This window comes from Mobula hypostoma, chromosome 4, assembly GCF_963921235.1.
Source record: "Mobula hypostoma chromosome 4, sMobHyp1.1, whole genome shotgun sequence".
Taxonomy (NCBI): Eukaryota; Metazoa; Chordata; class Chondrichthyes; order Myliobatiformes; family Myliobatidae; genus Mobula; species Mobula hypostoma.
Genome location: NC_086100.1, coordinates 53,286,428 through 53,302,499, shown reverse-complemented (window position 1 = coordinate 53,302,499; position 16,072 = coordinate 53,286,428). Strand labels below are relative to the sequence as shown.

At 36.9% G+C, this 16,072-nt stretch overlaps 1 protein-coding gene across 1 annotated transcript in view; it reads left to right on the top strand.

Moving 5' to 3' along the window:
- Positions 1 to 1,642: 1,642 nt before the first annotated feature.
- The window catches only part of plch1 (phospholipase C, eta 1), a 101,588-nt gene continuing 87,158 nt past the window's right edge, over positions 1,643 to 16,072 (top strand). The window contains exons 1-2 of the mRNA XM_063044869.1: positions 1,643 to 1,763; positions 14,464 to 14,599. Of these exons, the coding sequence (XP_062900939.1) occupies positions 14,521 to 14,599 (79 nt within the window). The 5' untranslated portion in view covers positions 1,643 to 1,763; positions 14,464 to 14,520. The remainder of the gene's footprint in view (positions 1,764 to 14,463; positions 14,600 to 16,072) is intronic.

The following is a 16,072-nucleotide window of genomic DNA, read 5'->3' as shown; positions in this document are numbered from 1 at the left end:
AAAACAAAAGGCTTTATTGTTGTGCTAATAACCATGACGAAAGCTGCATTTGCCTGTTCCCATTGGTGGATGTATTTGAAATGGAAGGTGTATTGAAATCTGATTAGTGAGCGTATAAGACTTTGAACTACCCAGCCATGGGCAGTTAGAACTCAGAGAGGTGGGACTGAAACCATGGCATTCATTCAATAACTGTAACAATGTGAAAGAATCAAAGAAAACAATACCGTGTAGTAAATACTTTTTTTTTCTTAACAACGTGTCCTCTGTAGTACAAAACAGAGATGGTATACTGGAAAGCAATCTTTCACTGAATTAATAAGTAATAGAACTAGTCAAAGATTTTTATAGTCAAACCATACAAATACAGGTAAAATATTTAACCGAGGTGAGTAATATGCACAACATGCTGGAAGCAATCAGCAGGTCAGGCAGCATGTATGGAAATGAACAAGCAGTCGCTGTTTTGGGTCAAGACCCTTCTTCAGGACTCCTGGATTTTATTACTGGGAGCTTTAGTTTCGAGTCATTCAAGTGTCATATAATCGTAAATACAGAATGGAAATAGGCCATTTGGCCCATGTTAGCTATCAACAAACCATTTACACTATTCTTACGTTAATCCTACTCTTTCCCCTCACCTTCTAATCAACTTCCCCCAAATACTACTACTCAATAGGGCAATTTACAGTGGCTTGTTAACCGATCACCTGCCCGTCTTTAGGATGTGGGAGTCAACCAGAACACCCAGGAGAAACCTATAAGGTAACAGGAAAATGAGCAAACTTCATGCATTCAGCACTTGAGGTCAGGATCGGACCCTTGTCTCTAGTACTCTCTGCCCACAGCTACACTACATTTCTTTTATGGTGTGTTCTATATCATTTAAATGAACAGTTGAATTGTGTGTATGAAATTACATGATGCATTTTCTTCAGGAAGATGAGGTAATCTAGTACAGATTAATAAAGTAACCATGCTTAATAATTTTGTTTATAATTTCAGATTTTGGATTGTAATATGTTTTTCTCTTATGAGTTCCATGTGCAGAATCATGCAGCAGATCACTATTATTGCGAAACAGTGTGTAATGCTAGGACTGGATTTGCAATTTTTGATTTTGCTCTGAATTAATCTGATGGAAAATTTATAGAACCCTGTATGGATCTAGAATAGTATCAGTTTCGGGAATGTGGATCTATATTTTCTGATTCCATGATTTTAGCATCGATTTTTAATAGTTTAAAACAAATCTTGGTCATCAAATCCAATCTGAAATGTAATTGATGAAGGGAGGGTGAACTTTTTAGAATTAGTTTCTCACTTTAGTTTAAAAAGACCAATAGCTTTTGGTTTGGATAATGTTGATATAAATTAGAAGACAAATTTCAAGTGGCTTCAAACATGATAAAATTATTTAATGATGAACCAGAGAAAATAATTCTAATATGAGAGCTAGGATAGATATTTGGGGAATCAGGTCTCAAACTAAGATTAGCAAGAGAACGCTGGAGTTAATGAGAATATACTGCTCCCATTCCTGAATTCCAGTCCTCATCTTCTAGCCTGCCCACAGGCTGTAATTGTGTGTTTGAATGAGAAAGCAGGTTGTGGCGGCACATTACAGATTCTACGGCTCACAATTAACTTGTCCTCCAGTGAGGGGTCCATGTTTGGAGTGTTTGGCTTTTTTCAACTTTAAACATTTCTGTGTGAAGAAACAAGGAGAACTATTGCACAGATGTTCTTAACTGCAGAGTGAGGTATGTTTTTTATTTCATTTCCCTGGAAGTGTGTTTGATCCTGCAAAACAATAAGGAAGGAAGGGCTTGCAGCTCCGCTTCAAATCGGATACATTTCAGCAACAGTTTATTTCTTGATTTGTTGCTCCTTGTATGTAATTGAAAGGAGGAACGTTTGCTGGGAAAAAGACTGCATGCCATGATTCATCAGTCTGGGTTTCAGTATTAATTCTCTATTGATTACTACACTGTACTTTTGCATGAATTTCTAGTGCAGAACTTTGTAGAATATTTACTGTTCAAGGAAGTAGTTGATACTACATAAAATTAAACAAATTACTGAGCAGAGATACAACTAAGGTAAAATCATGGAAACAATTTCAAAATGTACTATTGTTTTGTAAATCAGTTAAAATCTTCACTTAAACATAATTACCTTGACTTAAATAATAACTGAATATGGAAAGTGTTCAAATTTTGATAAAACTCATAATATACCTATTATTAAATTGTATTAAAATTATATCCAATGGCATTGTTTTTTTTTGTGTGAAATGGGATTTAGTGATTCAAACATGAATGTCTGATTCTACTGCTCCATTGCACTTGTTAACTGAATGCTTTGAGAGGTGGGGATCACTTAAAAACTGGACGCTGAAGGCAGCAGAGATTTTCATGCAAATTTGTAATAGTCAATCTAAAAGGAACAATCCTCAACTCCCAAAGGGCAATAATTTAAGTCAGTCATGTGATCAAAATCTTTGAAACAAAGAGGAGAGGATTGTCTCAATAGATCACTCTCTTCAGCTGCACCAATACATATCTGCAGTGTTGCTGGAAGTGCAGGTTTAAAACTTAATGTCTGGATTAGAGCCTGGTGTTTTCCTAATCCATTTTTATAAGAAAAAGATCTATCTATCATTGGATTTAATTGATTAAGAACAAACTGAGATGTTTGCTAAGTCATTGCTAAATACAATGATTTTGCAATTATTCCCATAGAGTATGTCTTTATATTTGTGGTTGAAAAACATTCTGTTTCTGAATCTGCACTAGCATTTTGATACGTACTTGAAAAGACCTCATTACCATCTTTGAGTTCTTATGTTACAGTTTGACGCAACATTTTCCTGATAAATGCTTTTGAATTTTTGGCATGGTTCTTCTAGTCTGAGTACAGGAATTATTAACTGAGTACTCACAGGTTTGAGTATTGAATTTATGCTGCAAATTGACATAACTACTTTTGTTTTGCCTGGCTTTGGTTGTCTTTAGTGGTTGTTACACACGCTTCATGTAAAATGCCTGTTGCCCTCTTTAAATAAGAGGGCCCTTTATGGCCAAGAGAATTATCTTGATCCATTTTACAAAAATAGTACTCCCATTCTGTACCTTAACATATAGACGATTATTGAAACTAGACTTGCTACTTACAGCTCATTGAACAAGACTCTTTGTTGCTCTACAACTCCATTTATTATCTATACTTGTCCCAGTGGATCAAACAGCATTGTTTCTATTCAAACTATTGTAACTTACTATTGCATTAGAAGTGTGGTAAAAGATTTTTACCACTGAATGTTATACAATAGCATAGATTGTTTTAACTTGCCTTCCATTTTGTTGCTGAGAGCAAATGGAACCTCCCTTAAGACCTTAAAGTTACTGATACCCTTCTGTTCTGCTAGTTTACTTGGTTCCAGTTGACTGATGTTACACACCAGGATTTGATCTGAGTTGCAGTTTCCTAAATCTCAAGGGCATGTGTTCTCTTTAGTGTGTGGGAATTGATTGCACAGACCTGCTTTACTTCACATGTTATACGTTAGAAAACTTAGGGATGGGTGCATAAAATTTGTAACTGAGAAAAGGGGTTTATTTTATTTACAATGCATGAAGGGTTTGGTCATTAAAGGATATATTATACTGCCAAAAAATATGTTTGCCAGCTGTCATGGATAGACTGGTAGTCTGCCAGTGGTCTGGTTGAAGGACTGCCGTGTTTGTTGGTTTGGGGAAGGGGGTGTATGCAAAGATTATAGTATGGTTAATAGTAATTCATTATGGAAACAGACCTTTTGGCCCAATTTATCTATGCTCTCCATGCATCCATCAAGTTAGTCCCATTTGCCTAATGATGTTGAGCCGCCAAAAATATAGTCAGAGCAGTTGGATGAAGCGATGGAGTTTTCTGATGACTCTGCCATAGTTGGATGCATCAGCAAGGGAGATGAGGCTGAGTACAGGGCTACGGTAGGAAACTTTGTCATATGGTGTGAGCAGAATTACCTGCAGCTTAATGTGAAAAAGACTAAGGAGCTGGTGGTAGACCTGAGGAGAGCTAAGGTACCAGCGACCCCTGTTTCCATCCAGGGGTTCAGTGTGGACATGGTGGAGGATTACAAATACCTGGGGATACGAATTGACGATAAACTGGACTGGGCAAAGAACACTGAGGCTGTCTACAAGAAGGGTCAGAGGCGTCTCTATTTCCTGAGGAGACTGAGGTCCTTTAACATCTGCCAGACGATGCTGAAGATGTTCTAGGAGTCTGTGGTGGCCAGTGCTATCATGTTTGCTGTTGTGTGCTGGGGCAGCAGGCTGAGGGTAGCAGACACCAACAGAATCAACAAACTCATTCGAAACGCCGGTGAAGTTGTGGGGATGGAACTGGACTCTCTCACGGTGGTGTCTGAAAAGAGGATGCTGTCCAAGTTGCATGCCTTCTTGGACAATGTTTCCCATCCACTACATAATGTACTGGGTGGGCACAGGAGTACATTCAGCCAGAGACTCATTCCACCGAGATGCAACACAGAGCGTCATAGGAAGTCATTCCTGCCTGTGGCCATCAAACTTTACAACCCCTCCCTTGGAGGGTCAGACACCCTGAGCCAATAGGCTGGTCCTGGACTTATTTCCTGGCATAATTTACATATTACTATTTAATTATTTATGGTTTTATTACTATTTATTTATGGTGCAACTGTAGCGAAAACCAATTTCCCCTGGGATCAATAAAGTATGACTATGACTGGAGTGAAGAAATGGTATGCACATCCATAACAGGCCTTTTGGGAGCATTTCTACAGAAGAACAAACTTGTAGACATCTTCCTTTCAGTGTGGAGACTATTCCCAAGCTGTGACAGTTTACGGTTCATGGCTGTATCAGATAGAAAAGAAACAAAATATAGATCAGTTGGAACAACTATAAATTTATCTTGGTGAATAAGTGGGAGGAGAAAGCCTTTTGTTTTGGCTACATTGAAGTATGCCATTATTGTGGTCATGTATGCTTGTATGTGTTCCTGTACATCTTGACCACTTCCCAAATATGAAAGCAATTTTACCCAATGTTGGTAATCAGAATTGGGTTTAATATCACTGGAATATGTTGTGAAATTTGTTGTTTTGCAGCAGCAATACATTGCAGTACATAATGAAACCACAAATCACAATAAGAAGTATATATAAAAAGAAAATTAAATTAAATAAGTAGTGCAAAAAAAGAGGAAAAAATTCTGAGGCAGTGTCCATGGATTCATTGTCCATTCATAAATTTGATGCCAGAGGGCAAGAAACTGTTCCTGCAACATTGAATGTGTGTTTTCAGCCTCCTGTACCTCCTCCTTGATGGTAGCAATGAGAAGTGACCATGCCCTGGGTGATGGGGGCCTTCATGATGGATGCCACCTTTTGAAGGTGTCCGAGATGTTTAGTGTCCTGTATCTCAAACTAAAATGAACTAAGTTACAAAATTTCTCAGTTGTATACTTTAGTCCTGCTTGTTGCTAACTCCATTTCTGAACTCATGTCGCAGTCTTCTTCTAAAATACATGAAGGCATTCTTATGACTCTCAATTGAAGATGTGCATTTATTTCCCTACTTTCTGTCAATTCATGCTGACATCCTTCTTCCACCTTCTACTCTACTCCAAATTCCAATGAATTCACATTGGAGAATGCATTCTACAAGCTCAAAGACAGCTTCTGACCGCTGTTATTAAGACTCTTGAAGAGAAAAATCTAAAGATTAGCTTTATTTATCACATGTAGGGAGGTCATACTGCAACTATACAGGGTACTGGTGAGACTGCAGCTGGAGTACTGTGTGCAGTTCTGGTCTTCATACTTGAGGAGGGATATACAGGCTTTGGAGGCAGTGCAGAGGAGGTTCACCAGGTTGAGGAGGGATTGAGTCACCTGGGACTATACTCTCTGGAGTTCAGAAGAATGAGAGGGGATCTTATAGAAACATACAAAATTTTGAAAGGGATAGATAAGATAGAAGTAGGAAAGTTGTTTCCATTCGTAGGTGAGACTAGAACTAGTGGACATTGCCTCAAGGTTCAGGGGAGAAGATTTAGGATGGAGATGAGGAGAAACTGTTTTTCCCAGAGAGTGGTGAATCTGTGGAATTCTCTGCCCAGGGAAGCAGTTGAGGCTTCTTCACTAAATTTATTTAAGAAACAGTTAGATAGGTTTTTACAGAGTAAGGGAATTAAGGGTTATGGAGAAAAGGCAGGTAGATGGAGCTGAGTTTATGGACAGATCAGCCATGATCTTATTGAATGGCGGGGCAGGCTCGATGGGCCTCATGGCCTACTCCTGCTCCTATTTCTTATGTTCTTATGTACATCAAAACATTAAAACATACAGTGAAATGCATTGTTTGCATCAAGGAAGTGCTGGAGGCAGCCCACAAGCGTCACTATGAAACTCCAGTACCAACATAGCATGTTTCTACGGGCAAGACAATTGGGATCTAATTGCCCTGTTCACTGCAGATCCCACACATCCCAGTCTTTTGGATGAGCTTCCCATAGGGGACCTTGAAAAACGTATTAAAATCAGGAGAGACAATCTCCACAGGTCTACCTTCATCAATTATCACATGTACAGATGGAAAGATATGTCAGGATGTCACACAAACAAAAGCTTTTTACTATATCTTGTTACATGTGATAATAATAAACCACTTACCTACCTGCACTTATTCAGTTGATACTGGCACTTTTCTTTCCTAATTCATTCGGGAATTTTACTCTCATTCCACCCATCACCCAGTTTATTGTGGGTCCCTTCTGCACCTGTACACCCACCCCCACCCCCAACCTCCCCACCCAGGCCATCCCATCCCTCAACGATTTCTTAGCAATGCTTTCTTTGTTAACTTTTTGGATAGCACAGTACCATAGTGGTTAGCGTAATACTATTACGGTGCCAGCAGTCATTGATTGGGGTTCAATTCCCATTGCTACCTAAAGGAAGTTTATACATTGACCTCATTACGTTTACTCCGGGGTCTCCAGTTTCCTCCTCTCATTTTCCAAAGAGGTATGGTTAGTGAGTTGTGGGGATACGATGTTGGCACCTGGACCATGGTGACACTTGTAGGCTGCCCAGCACAATCAATCCTCACTGATGGGATTTGACACAAACAACACATTTCACTATCTGCTTCAATGTGCATGTCACAAATCAAGCTCTCTCTATCTTATTACGGTCCCAATTTTCACAACAGCCGCCTGATCCAATTGAGACATCATCCAGTCGAGTGGAATAACAACACCTGGAGGAAGATGAAAGTGCAGCTTAAAATAAAGTGAAGGGGATTCAGCATAATTCCCTCAGGTAGCACAGAGAAACTCCTTTTCCTCATTTCTGCTCATTATATATGTCACTTCCTTGTATTTCACTCTCCTTATCAGGTTATTGCTTCTTTCCCAGTGCAGTTAATTTCAAGGTACTACCTCTCCTTTCATTTTGTCCATTTCTTGAACAGCCTTTTCCACCTCTCCTCAGCCACTACTTTATTTCAATTTATACAGTGAGGATTTTGTACTGGGTGAATAGAACATTCCCTGGATTGGACATCCAGATGCGCAGTGATCAGTCACAGTAAAATTTCATGGTCAAGTGGAACAATTGTCATGCATGTTTTGATACAAAACTAAAATCCTGAAATCTGGATTTTTTTCAGGGCTTCACCCACATGATCATTGTGATTTCTGCCTAAGAGCAATAGTATTTCTAGGATTTCTACAACTCTTTGTCTAAGTTCACTTTCATCTTGTTTTTTTTAAACTAGGACATATGTTCTGCCCTGCTTCCCAAGTCTGTTTTTCCTCACAGGTACATTGTATGTCTGTAATGGAGATAGTTTATATGACACTTAGATGGTTTCTTTTTTTACATGCATTGTACTATGGATATTTGCTCTCAGCTTCTCCAATAATACAGTGGATTCCAGTTAACTGGAACACACTGGAACCAGTAGACTTTGGCCCAATTAAGCGGCTGTCTCAATTTGACGAAGTTTCACAGAAATACTTAAAAAAGGAATAAAAAAGACAAACTGAGTATAAAAAAAATTATGTATTTAAATGAAACACAGAACAAATTAGAACACTACCAATGCTACTGCAGTACTATAAAACTGTATTAGTTCCTAATAATTATCGATGGAGAAATTCATCTGTGTCATGTTCTTTTAACTGTAAATGAACAAAATCAATGCAGACATCTAGTGCAGGTAACAGACTATTTACATAAAATGCTGTTGGTGATTGCATGCTACAAATCTTCATTTTCATTGTAACATTCATAATGATTGTTGATACCTTCAAATTCTAACTTGTTGAAGAAGTGAAATAATTTCATTTTCACCCCTGACCATTTCTGGCATCTTCAAGTCTGAATGCTTGAAACCGCTTGAAATACTGCTTATTTCTCGCCAACTATCAGTGACAAAAATTGCTGCTTTTTGGACACAAACACATGCAGCTTTTGAAAAACTTCATTCAAAGCATGGCATTGTGTCTAATGGCCATGCAAATGTAGATGACTGATGCTAGTTAGAAACTGTTTGGCAACAGTCTCCTGCCCCAATTAAGTGGAAGAGTGTCCCAAATAAATGAAGGGATCGCCTGTTTCTTTTAATTAGTTTTTGCTCTTTAAGAGTTGTCCCAAATATGCGGCTGCCCCGACTAAGCGATGGCCCAATTAACTGAATCCACTGAATACATAAACTTTGCTTGTTGGTAGTTTTATTGCCTTTAAATATTTGATTAAACAATCAGACTTTCATCAGTTCTGAGGAAAGGTCTCTGTTCCGAAACTTTAGCTTTTTTCTCTTTCCAAAAATGAGGTCCTTGGCTGAGCTCCTTCCAGGATTTCTGATTTTGTTTCAGAATGAAACATAGCTGAAGGGCAAAGATGCTGTGTTTCTTCCCCCCTCTGACCAATGTGCCCCCAGATAAAACCAAGTAAATTATGATCTCGGCTTTATGCACTCATTTCCAAAAATGAAAGACTGTCAAATACTTCACTATTATCTTCAAAAATCTTGCAAGTGTGGAAGCAACAAAATCAGCAATGAAAAGGCTGTATTAAAAGCATATTTGCAATCAGATTAGGCTAAAAAATTATTAATCTTCTGATTACATTATGTTAGAGGGCATTGCTCAGAGGGAACATTCACTATCAGAAAATTTTGCATGGTGCAAGTGGAACATTTATGTGATATGTCACTCTTGGCCACACAATTATAAGATTGAATTATAAGATTGTTTGCCTGATCCAAAACCAAGTATTTAAGCATCCAGAATCTAGTGAAGCAAAAGAGTAAATACTAGAATAGCAAGAAACATAAAAATAGACAGTAAAAGTTTAAAGTAAGTTTCTTATCAAAGTACATATATGCCACTGTATAAGACACAGAGATTCATTTCCTTTCACTCATTCACAGTAAATACAAAGAAAGATAATAAAATTAATAAAGAACTACACACAACAAAGATGGACAACCCATGTGCATAAGACAACAGAAAATAAAACAATAATAAATAAACAATATATGTTGAGAACATGAGTTGTAGAGTCCTTGAAGATGAGTACGTAAGTTGTGAAATCAGTTCAGTGCTGGTGTGTGTGAAGGTATCCACTCTGGTTCAAGACCCTGACGATTGAGGGGTAATAACTGTTCCTGAACCTGTTGGTGTGGAAGCAAAGGCTCCTTACCTCCTTCCCGATGGCTGCAATGAGAAGAGAGCATGACCTGGATGATGAGGGTCCTTGATGATGGATGCTGCTTTCCGCGACAGGACTCCTTGTAGATATGTTCAATGATGAAGAGGGCTATGGAGAGTTCATGTGAGTTTTTTCAACAATGGCTTTCTCCTTGCCACTCTCCCACAAAGCTGCGACTTGTGAAGCACCCAGGCAACAGTTGTTATATGTTCAATCTCTCCCACCTCAGCCACTGAAGCTTGTGCTCCTCCAGAGTTGTTATAGATCTCTTGGTGGCCTTCCTCACTAGTCCTCCTCTTGCACGGTCACTCAGTTTTTGATGATGGCCTGCTCCAGGAAGATTCACAGCTGTGCCATTCTCTAACTTAACTGTATTCCAAGGAATATTCATTTCTTGGAAATTTTCTTGTATCCACCTCCTGACTTGTGTTTTCCAATAACCTTTTCGCAACGTTGCTTGGAGTGTCCTTTTGTCTTCATGGTGTAGTTTTTGGCGGGCTACTGACTCACCAGCAGTTGGACCTTCTAGATACAGGTGTATTTTTATTACAATCAATTGAAACACCTTGACTGCACACAGGTTTATATAGGCTAGGACTACTTAAAATAAATATGTAACTTCTAAAACCAGTTGGCTGCTCCAGTGATGATTTGGTATGTCATGTTAAAGGGAGTGAATACTTAACGTAATCAATTGTTTTGGGTTTTATGTTTGTAGCTAATTTAGATCACATTTCAGAGATCTGTTTTCACTTTGACACGAAGGAGTCTCTTTCTGTTAATCAGTGTAAAAAAAAAGGCAAATTAAATCCACTGTGATTCAATGTTGTAAAAAATAAAACATAAAAACTTTCAAGGGGGTGAATACTTTTTATAGGCACTGTACGTTGTATCTTATCTATTGAAGTTCTGCAGGTTTTTAAATAACTCCTATAGGATGGAAAGTTGCAAATGTAACCCCACCATTTAAGAAAGGACTGAAAAGAGTAAAAAATTGATGACATCAGTTGTAGGAAAATATTGTCATCTATTGTAAAGGAAAAGGAAACATCATACTAATACCATGGATCAACTTAACATTAATTTCCGAAGGGTGAATTATGTTGGACAAATCTGTTGTAATTTTTTCAGGATAAGACAAGTAGAATAGATAACACTGAACTGGTTACTGTGATCAGTTTGGACCTTTGAATGGCTTTCAATAAAGTAAGATTACTGTTCATTAATTGGGATTAATTGATTGACATGGACTGTGAATTGGTTAATGAAAGAGAAATGGCAAATAGGAATAAACAAGAGATTTGGGGTTGTATGTCTAGGGCAGCTTGGTGCACACAGAATACTGGACAGAAATTTGTTTTCAATTTCCACAGTTTAGTGAATAATGTGCATTGTCACAGCCCATGGCATATGAGTGAGTTGTCCAGTTGGACACTGTCTTACATGATGTTATTTTTAAACAAGCATTGACAGCCACAGATAGTAAAATGGGAAAATGAAGCCTCTGAGAAAAGAACGCTTGGATCTGGACCTGTTTGATAATGAGCAATGACAAATGGTAATAAATGGTTTATGTTGCCTATTGACCAATTTGTTGTAAATTTTCTAATTTTATTGATGATGGTTAATGGCATTGTTTTTAAACATCAGAATTGTTTGGTAGTTGTGAGTAAATATAACTAATGAATTGTGCTTTGTTGACAACGTGCTAATTTTTTAATGATATAAAGTTATCATCCAGGTAATTTTTGGGTCTACCCAAATAGATTTCCAAACCAAGTTTCAGCATTTCTTTAACATAGCATTTATAACTTTCTGTCTGCATTCAGTTCAAGTTCAAATCACGGCATTGGATTGAATTCACTCTGGGAACCGTTTGACAGCAGTGGTCAACAATGAATATAATTATAACGTTCACTATCTATGTTAAATTACTTTCATTCTGACTATGTAAGATGTAGCCTTATTTGTGTTAATGAGATTGCTGAACAGGACATATTTCAGATGTTAAATCTTGATCTGTGAGTAATAGAAAAACGCAGTAGAAAGTAGTTTGTATAAGACACTACAATGTAATGAATGCCCTTGTAGTAAGAGAAAGCTTTTTGTTTTTTTTTCTCTCAAATTACTATTGAAGACTACAGAGTTTTATGGACATTGTATCACTTTGATTTACAATAAGGGCGAGGTGCAGAATGAGCTAAAATCTCCAGGGAGCTGGCTGGCATTCTGTATTAGCATTTTACTTAGAACCTCTATCTTTTCACCTCTGGGAGTAGAGTTTTAATCCAACAACAGATGGGATGATGGCTTCCTCTCTAATGGCTGCTTAGGTTTGTAATTAAATTAATGTCATCAGTCTCCATCTGGTCCCCAGAACTCTACCCTCCGAGATTACAGCTACTATGCACTTGATGCTACAATTCTAACCTCAATCTGTTTACAAGGCAGTGTCAAGTAGGAAAAAAATCAAGTAAATATTTTATACTGTAAATGCACCATGAGCAGTGACTTCATAACTCTTCTTCTGATACTCAGATTTAGGGGATTCTCCATGCTGTATGTCCATAAAGTCTACCAATTTACTGCATTGCATTGAATAGGTTTTGAAATACATCTGTGAAGCTTCATTTTCTTGTATTTAATTGCAGTTTTTTCTGTAAATTGCTTCCATAGCTCCAGCAAACTGCTGTATCTGAGTTGAGTTATTGCTGCATGTGCTTTACAGAATAATTTTCTAATATGCAATTCAAAAACCTAGTTGCTTCATTAATACAGTTTTTAACATTAGAAATGATACAATCACTATTTAATAAAAATATTTGTGTTTCCAGCATGCTTGCAAGTTGTAATTCATATGATTCAACTTAGGAAAATACTATGTAAAATTGTAAACCAAAAGGTTAATTACTTCAACATACGTAATAACCCTAGAAACAACTTTTTGTTTAAGAAATCATAACATTTTAACTTTATTGAATTCAATGGAGTAGAAGTCACAATATGATGATTCGGCACACAAGAAAAACTTGTTCTGTTGCTTAATCTTTCCCACACTTTGGAGGCTAAAAGGGAGGCGTATGTGGCTGGTTACCATGCCAAATGCAACCAGACACTGAGTCTCTTCACTGGGGAGGGGCGAATAAGAGTAAAGCTCAGGTTTCTATGGATGGTGTTTGTGAGTATCTTGAGTGCTTGAACCAATTCATATCACTTTTGTTTCTTTTCTGCTTTGTTGGGATCTATTTAAGCCACATTAAAGTCCATTAATATCAGCTTCTTTTGTAGTGTTGCATTGTCCTAATATTTATGTTTTAGTACGAATTTGTACTTGGATATAGAATTTGAATTCCAGATGAACAAATTATAGAATTAAAAATATTAAATAATGTCCTGCAATGTATGTACACATTTTAAAAATAAATATCCCACATTTGGACTAAACCATATTATTACCATAAATTTTAAAATAAAAGTCAAAAGAACACAAAACATGAAATTCAGCATACTGATATAAATGAGCTAGTGAACACTATGGATAAAAAGCATCTCACTAAGTTATAGAATAACAAACATTCTACCTCCCTCTAACCCGCAGGTGATCTTATAAAGCCCATCTTTTCTAAAGGCACTTACTTCTGCAATAAAATTCCATGGTCATTCATTATGCCTAAGCACATCAACCAAATGCTGGTTCATTTTGTGGCAAGACATTGAGTGTTGACAGTTCAAATGTGGAGAGCAGTTTAACTCGATAAGATCTGTCATCAACTCCTCTATGGAATTAACATGTTTTCCAGAACAGGTCATTGGATACAATTGGACGTTTTGCCATTCATGACCAGTCCAGTTAAAAATGAATGTTTTGTAGACTAGCTAATTGTATTAAAATAATTGACACTACAACAAAATATTACTTGTGCTAAAGACTTGGAAGATGTACAGATCTTTTAACATTAAAGCTGCAAAATCTTTAGAACAGATTCTTGAAATGAATTGTGTTCATGTCACAAACAATTAATGTTATTTAAAATGTTGCTGCTTGGCCTGCTGCGTTCACCAGCAACTTCGATGTGTGTTGCTTGAATTTCCAGCATCTGCAGAATTCTTGTTGTTAATGTTATTTAAAGTTACTTTAAGAATTATAGATCGCACTGATATATTGATGAATGGGAGATTTTTGGGAGTAGTAATAATGAAATGGTTAATTCAAATATTGTGATTAATATTCTAAATTTCAAGGAAATATCTTGATTGTTTTTTGAATAAATTTTCATTCATTTGCTTTTAATTTCCTCTTAATATTTTATTTAATCTTCAATTGGATAACTAATAAGTATGTAAAATTCATGATGACAATCACACTGAGGTTTATGACAATATAATGCCCTTGCTATAATTAACAACTGTTTATAACTTTTAAATTTGGGTGTTTAGATTATTAAGATATTGAGGACTTTTAAAAATTCTTTCCTAATGCTATTGTAAGTAATAATTCATTGAACACTTTTGAAGAGAGACCACAAGTACTTGGAGCCAAAATGGTTTCTAAAGATGCACAGGATGCCATGATTTTGGTGTGTTTCAAAAACTAAATCAATAAAATCATTAGATCCATCCACCAATTCTTTTCCACTGTCTCCAATTTTCTGCAATTTTTAATGATTTGTTTCTTTTTGCTTTCACAGTTTGGTTACATTATTCTGGATTGCAATTAACTATATTTTTGGAAAGTTTGATTTACAATGAGCTCCTGGGCTCTGAACAGAAAAGGTGGCCTTCAGTACTGTAGACACTTCTTGTCAGACAATGGAGTATTCCATGGTAAGTTATCTCAGTTACTTTTTAATCATGATTTCAAGTGATAAACTGATCTTTAAATACAAGAATAATGCATGTATTCTGGAAACTGATCAAGGTATTTATTGAGACAATGATTGATTCTGCAACAGCTATGTGTATACACATATATTCTGTATATTGCTGTATTTTTTAAAATCAATTTCTTTCCAATGAAAATTGGAGCACAAACTTCATTTGTGGTACAGCTTAGGAGCTGAGAATAACTGAAATTCCTTTAATGACATTAACACCTCTAATTTGTTGCATGGGTGTTTGTCTGAATTTTTTTTTGCTGATGAATATAGTGAATGGGAAAGAGGGTATGATATTTAGATATCGGAAGAGGGGGCTGATGAACCCCCTGTGAACATCTTGCGTTTCAGTGCAACAATGTGCATCAGTCCTCTTCACGCTTCATCCAAAGAAGGTGTCTGCCCTTCAGATCCTCTCCAACTCTTGCTATTAAGTAGAGTGGAGCACATATTACAATTTTCAAAACCCAAAGCAGTTCTTGATTGACGTTTGTCTCAACTGCCTGGCCACTTGAAACAAATATTTGGAATTCATTCCAGTGATTGCATGACTTTGTACCACCTCAGGATCTCATTGGTTGGATACAGTGTCAAAGCTTTGGTCACGGTATGAAGGGATACGGGTGGAAGGTGGGAGATTGGGGATGAGAGGAAAAATGGATCAGCCATGATGAAATGGCGGAGAAGACTTGATGGGCCAAATGGCCTAATTCTGCTCCTATATCTTATGGTCTTATGGTCTAACATTCCTTGTGCTCAAGCAGTTAGCTTATAAACTTGTTTAGAAGTACAAAATGATCAGGAAGAGATTAGCTACTGCAGAATGAATTAACCTGGGTACTTTTTTGGCAATGATGCAAACACCTGCAGAGATTTTCTTAAACCTTAGATATTGAGTTGAATGGCAGCAGTAACTTTCAATTATCCGAAAACTATCTACTCCCGCACGATATGATTCACAGATTCCTCTCCATTATTGTTGTTCAGGCCTGTTGCCACATGTACTGAAACATAGTGCAAAGCTTTTGTTTTGTGTACCATCCAGACAGACCATTTCTTGCACAATTGTATCATAGTAGTGAAATGAAGACAGAATGCAGAGCATGCTGCAGTTACAGAGAAAATGCAGAGGATGTAATTGACTGCATGTCATAGATAGTGATTTTGATGTTCTATCAATTACTTAACTGGTTCCCTTCTCCTTCGTGCAGATACAGATATTTGAAGATAGGTGACTGTAAAGTTGCAAAGTGTATGAACAACTATTAATCTCCAGGTGTTGAAAAGTGTACAGCTAAGTTTATAGATAGGAACAAAGTTTTCTAAGTGGTCTCTTGTTTTATTGAATTGAATTGTCTTTATTACTTACGTCCTTCATATACATGAAGAGTAAAAATCTTTAGTTGGATCTCTGTTTAAATGT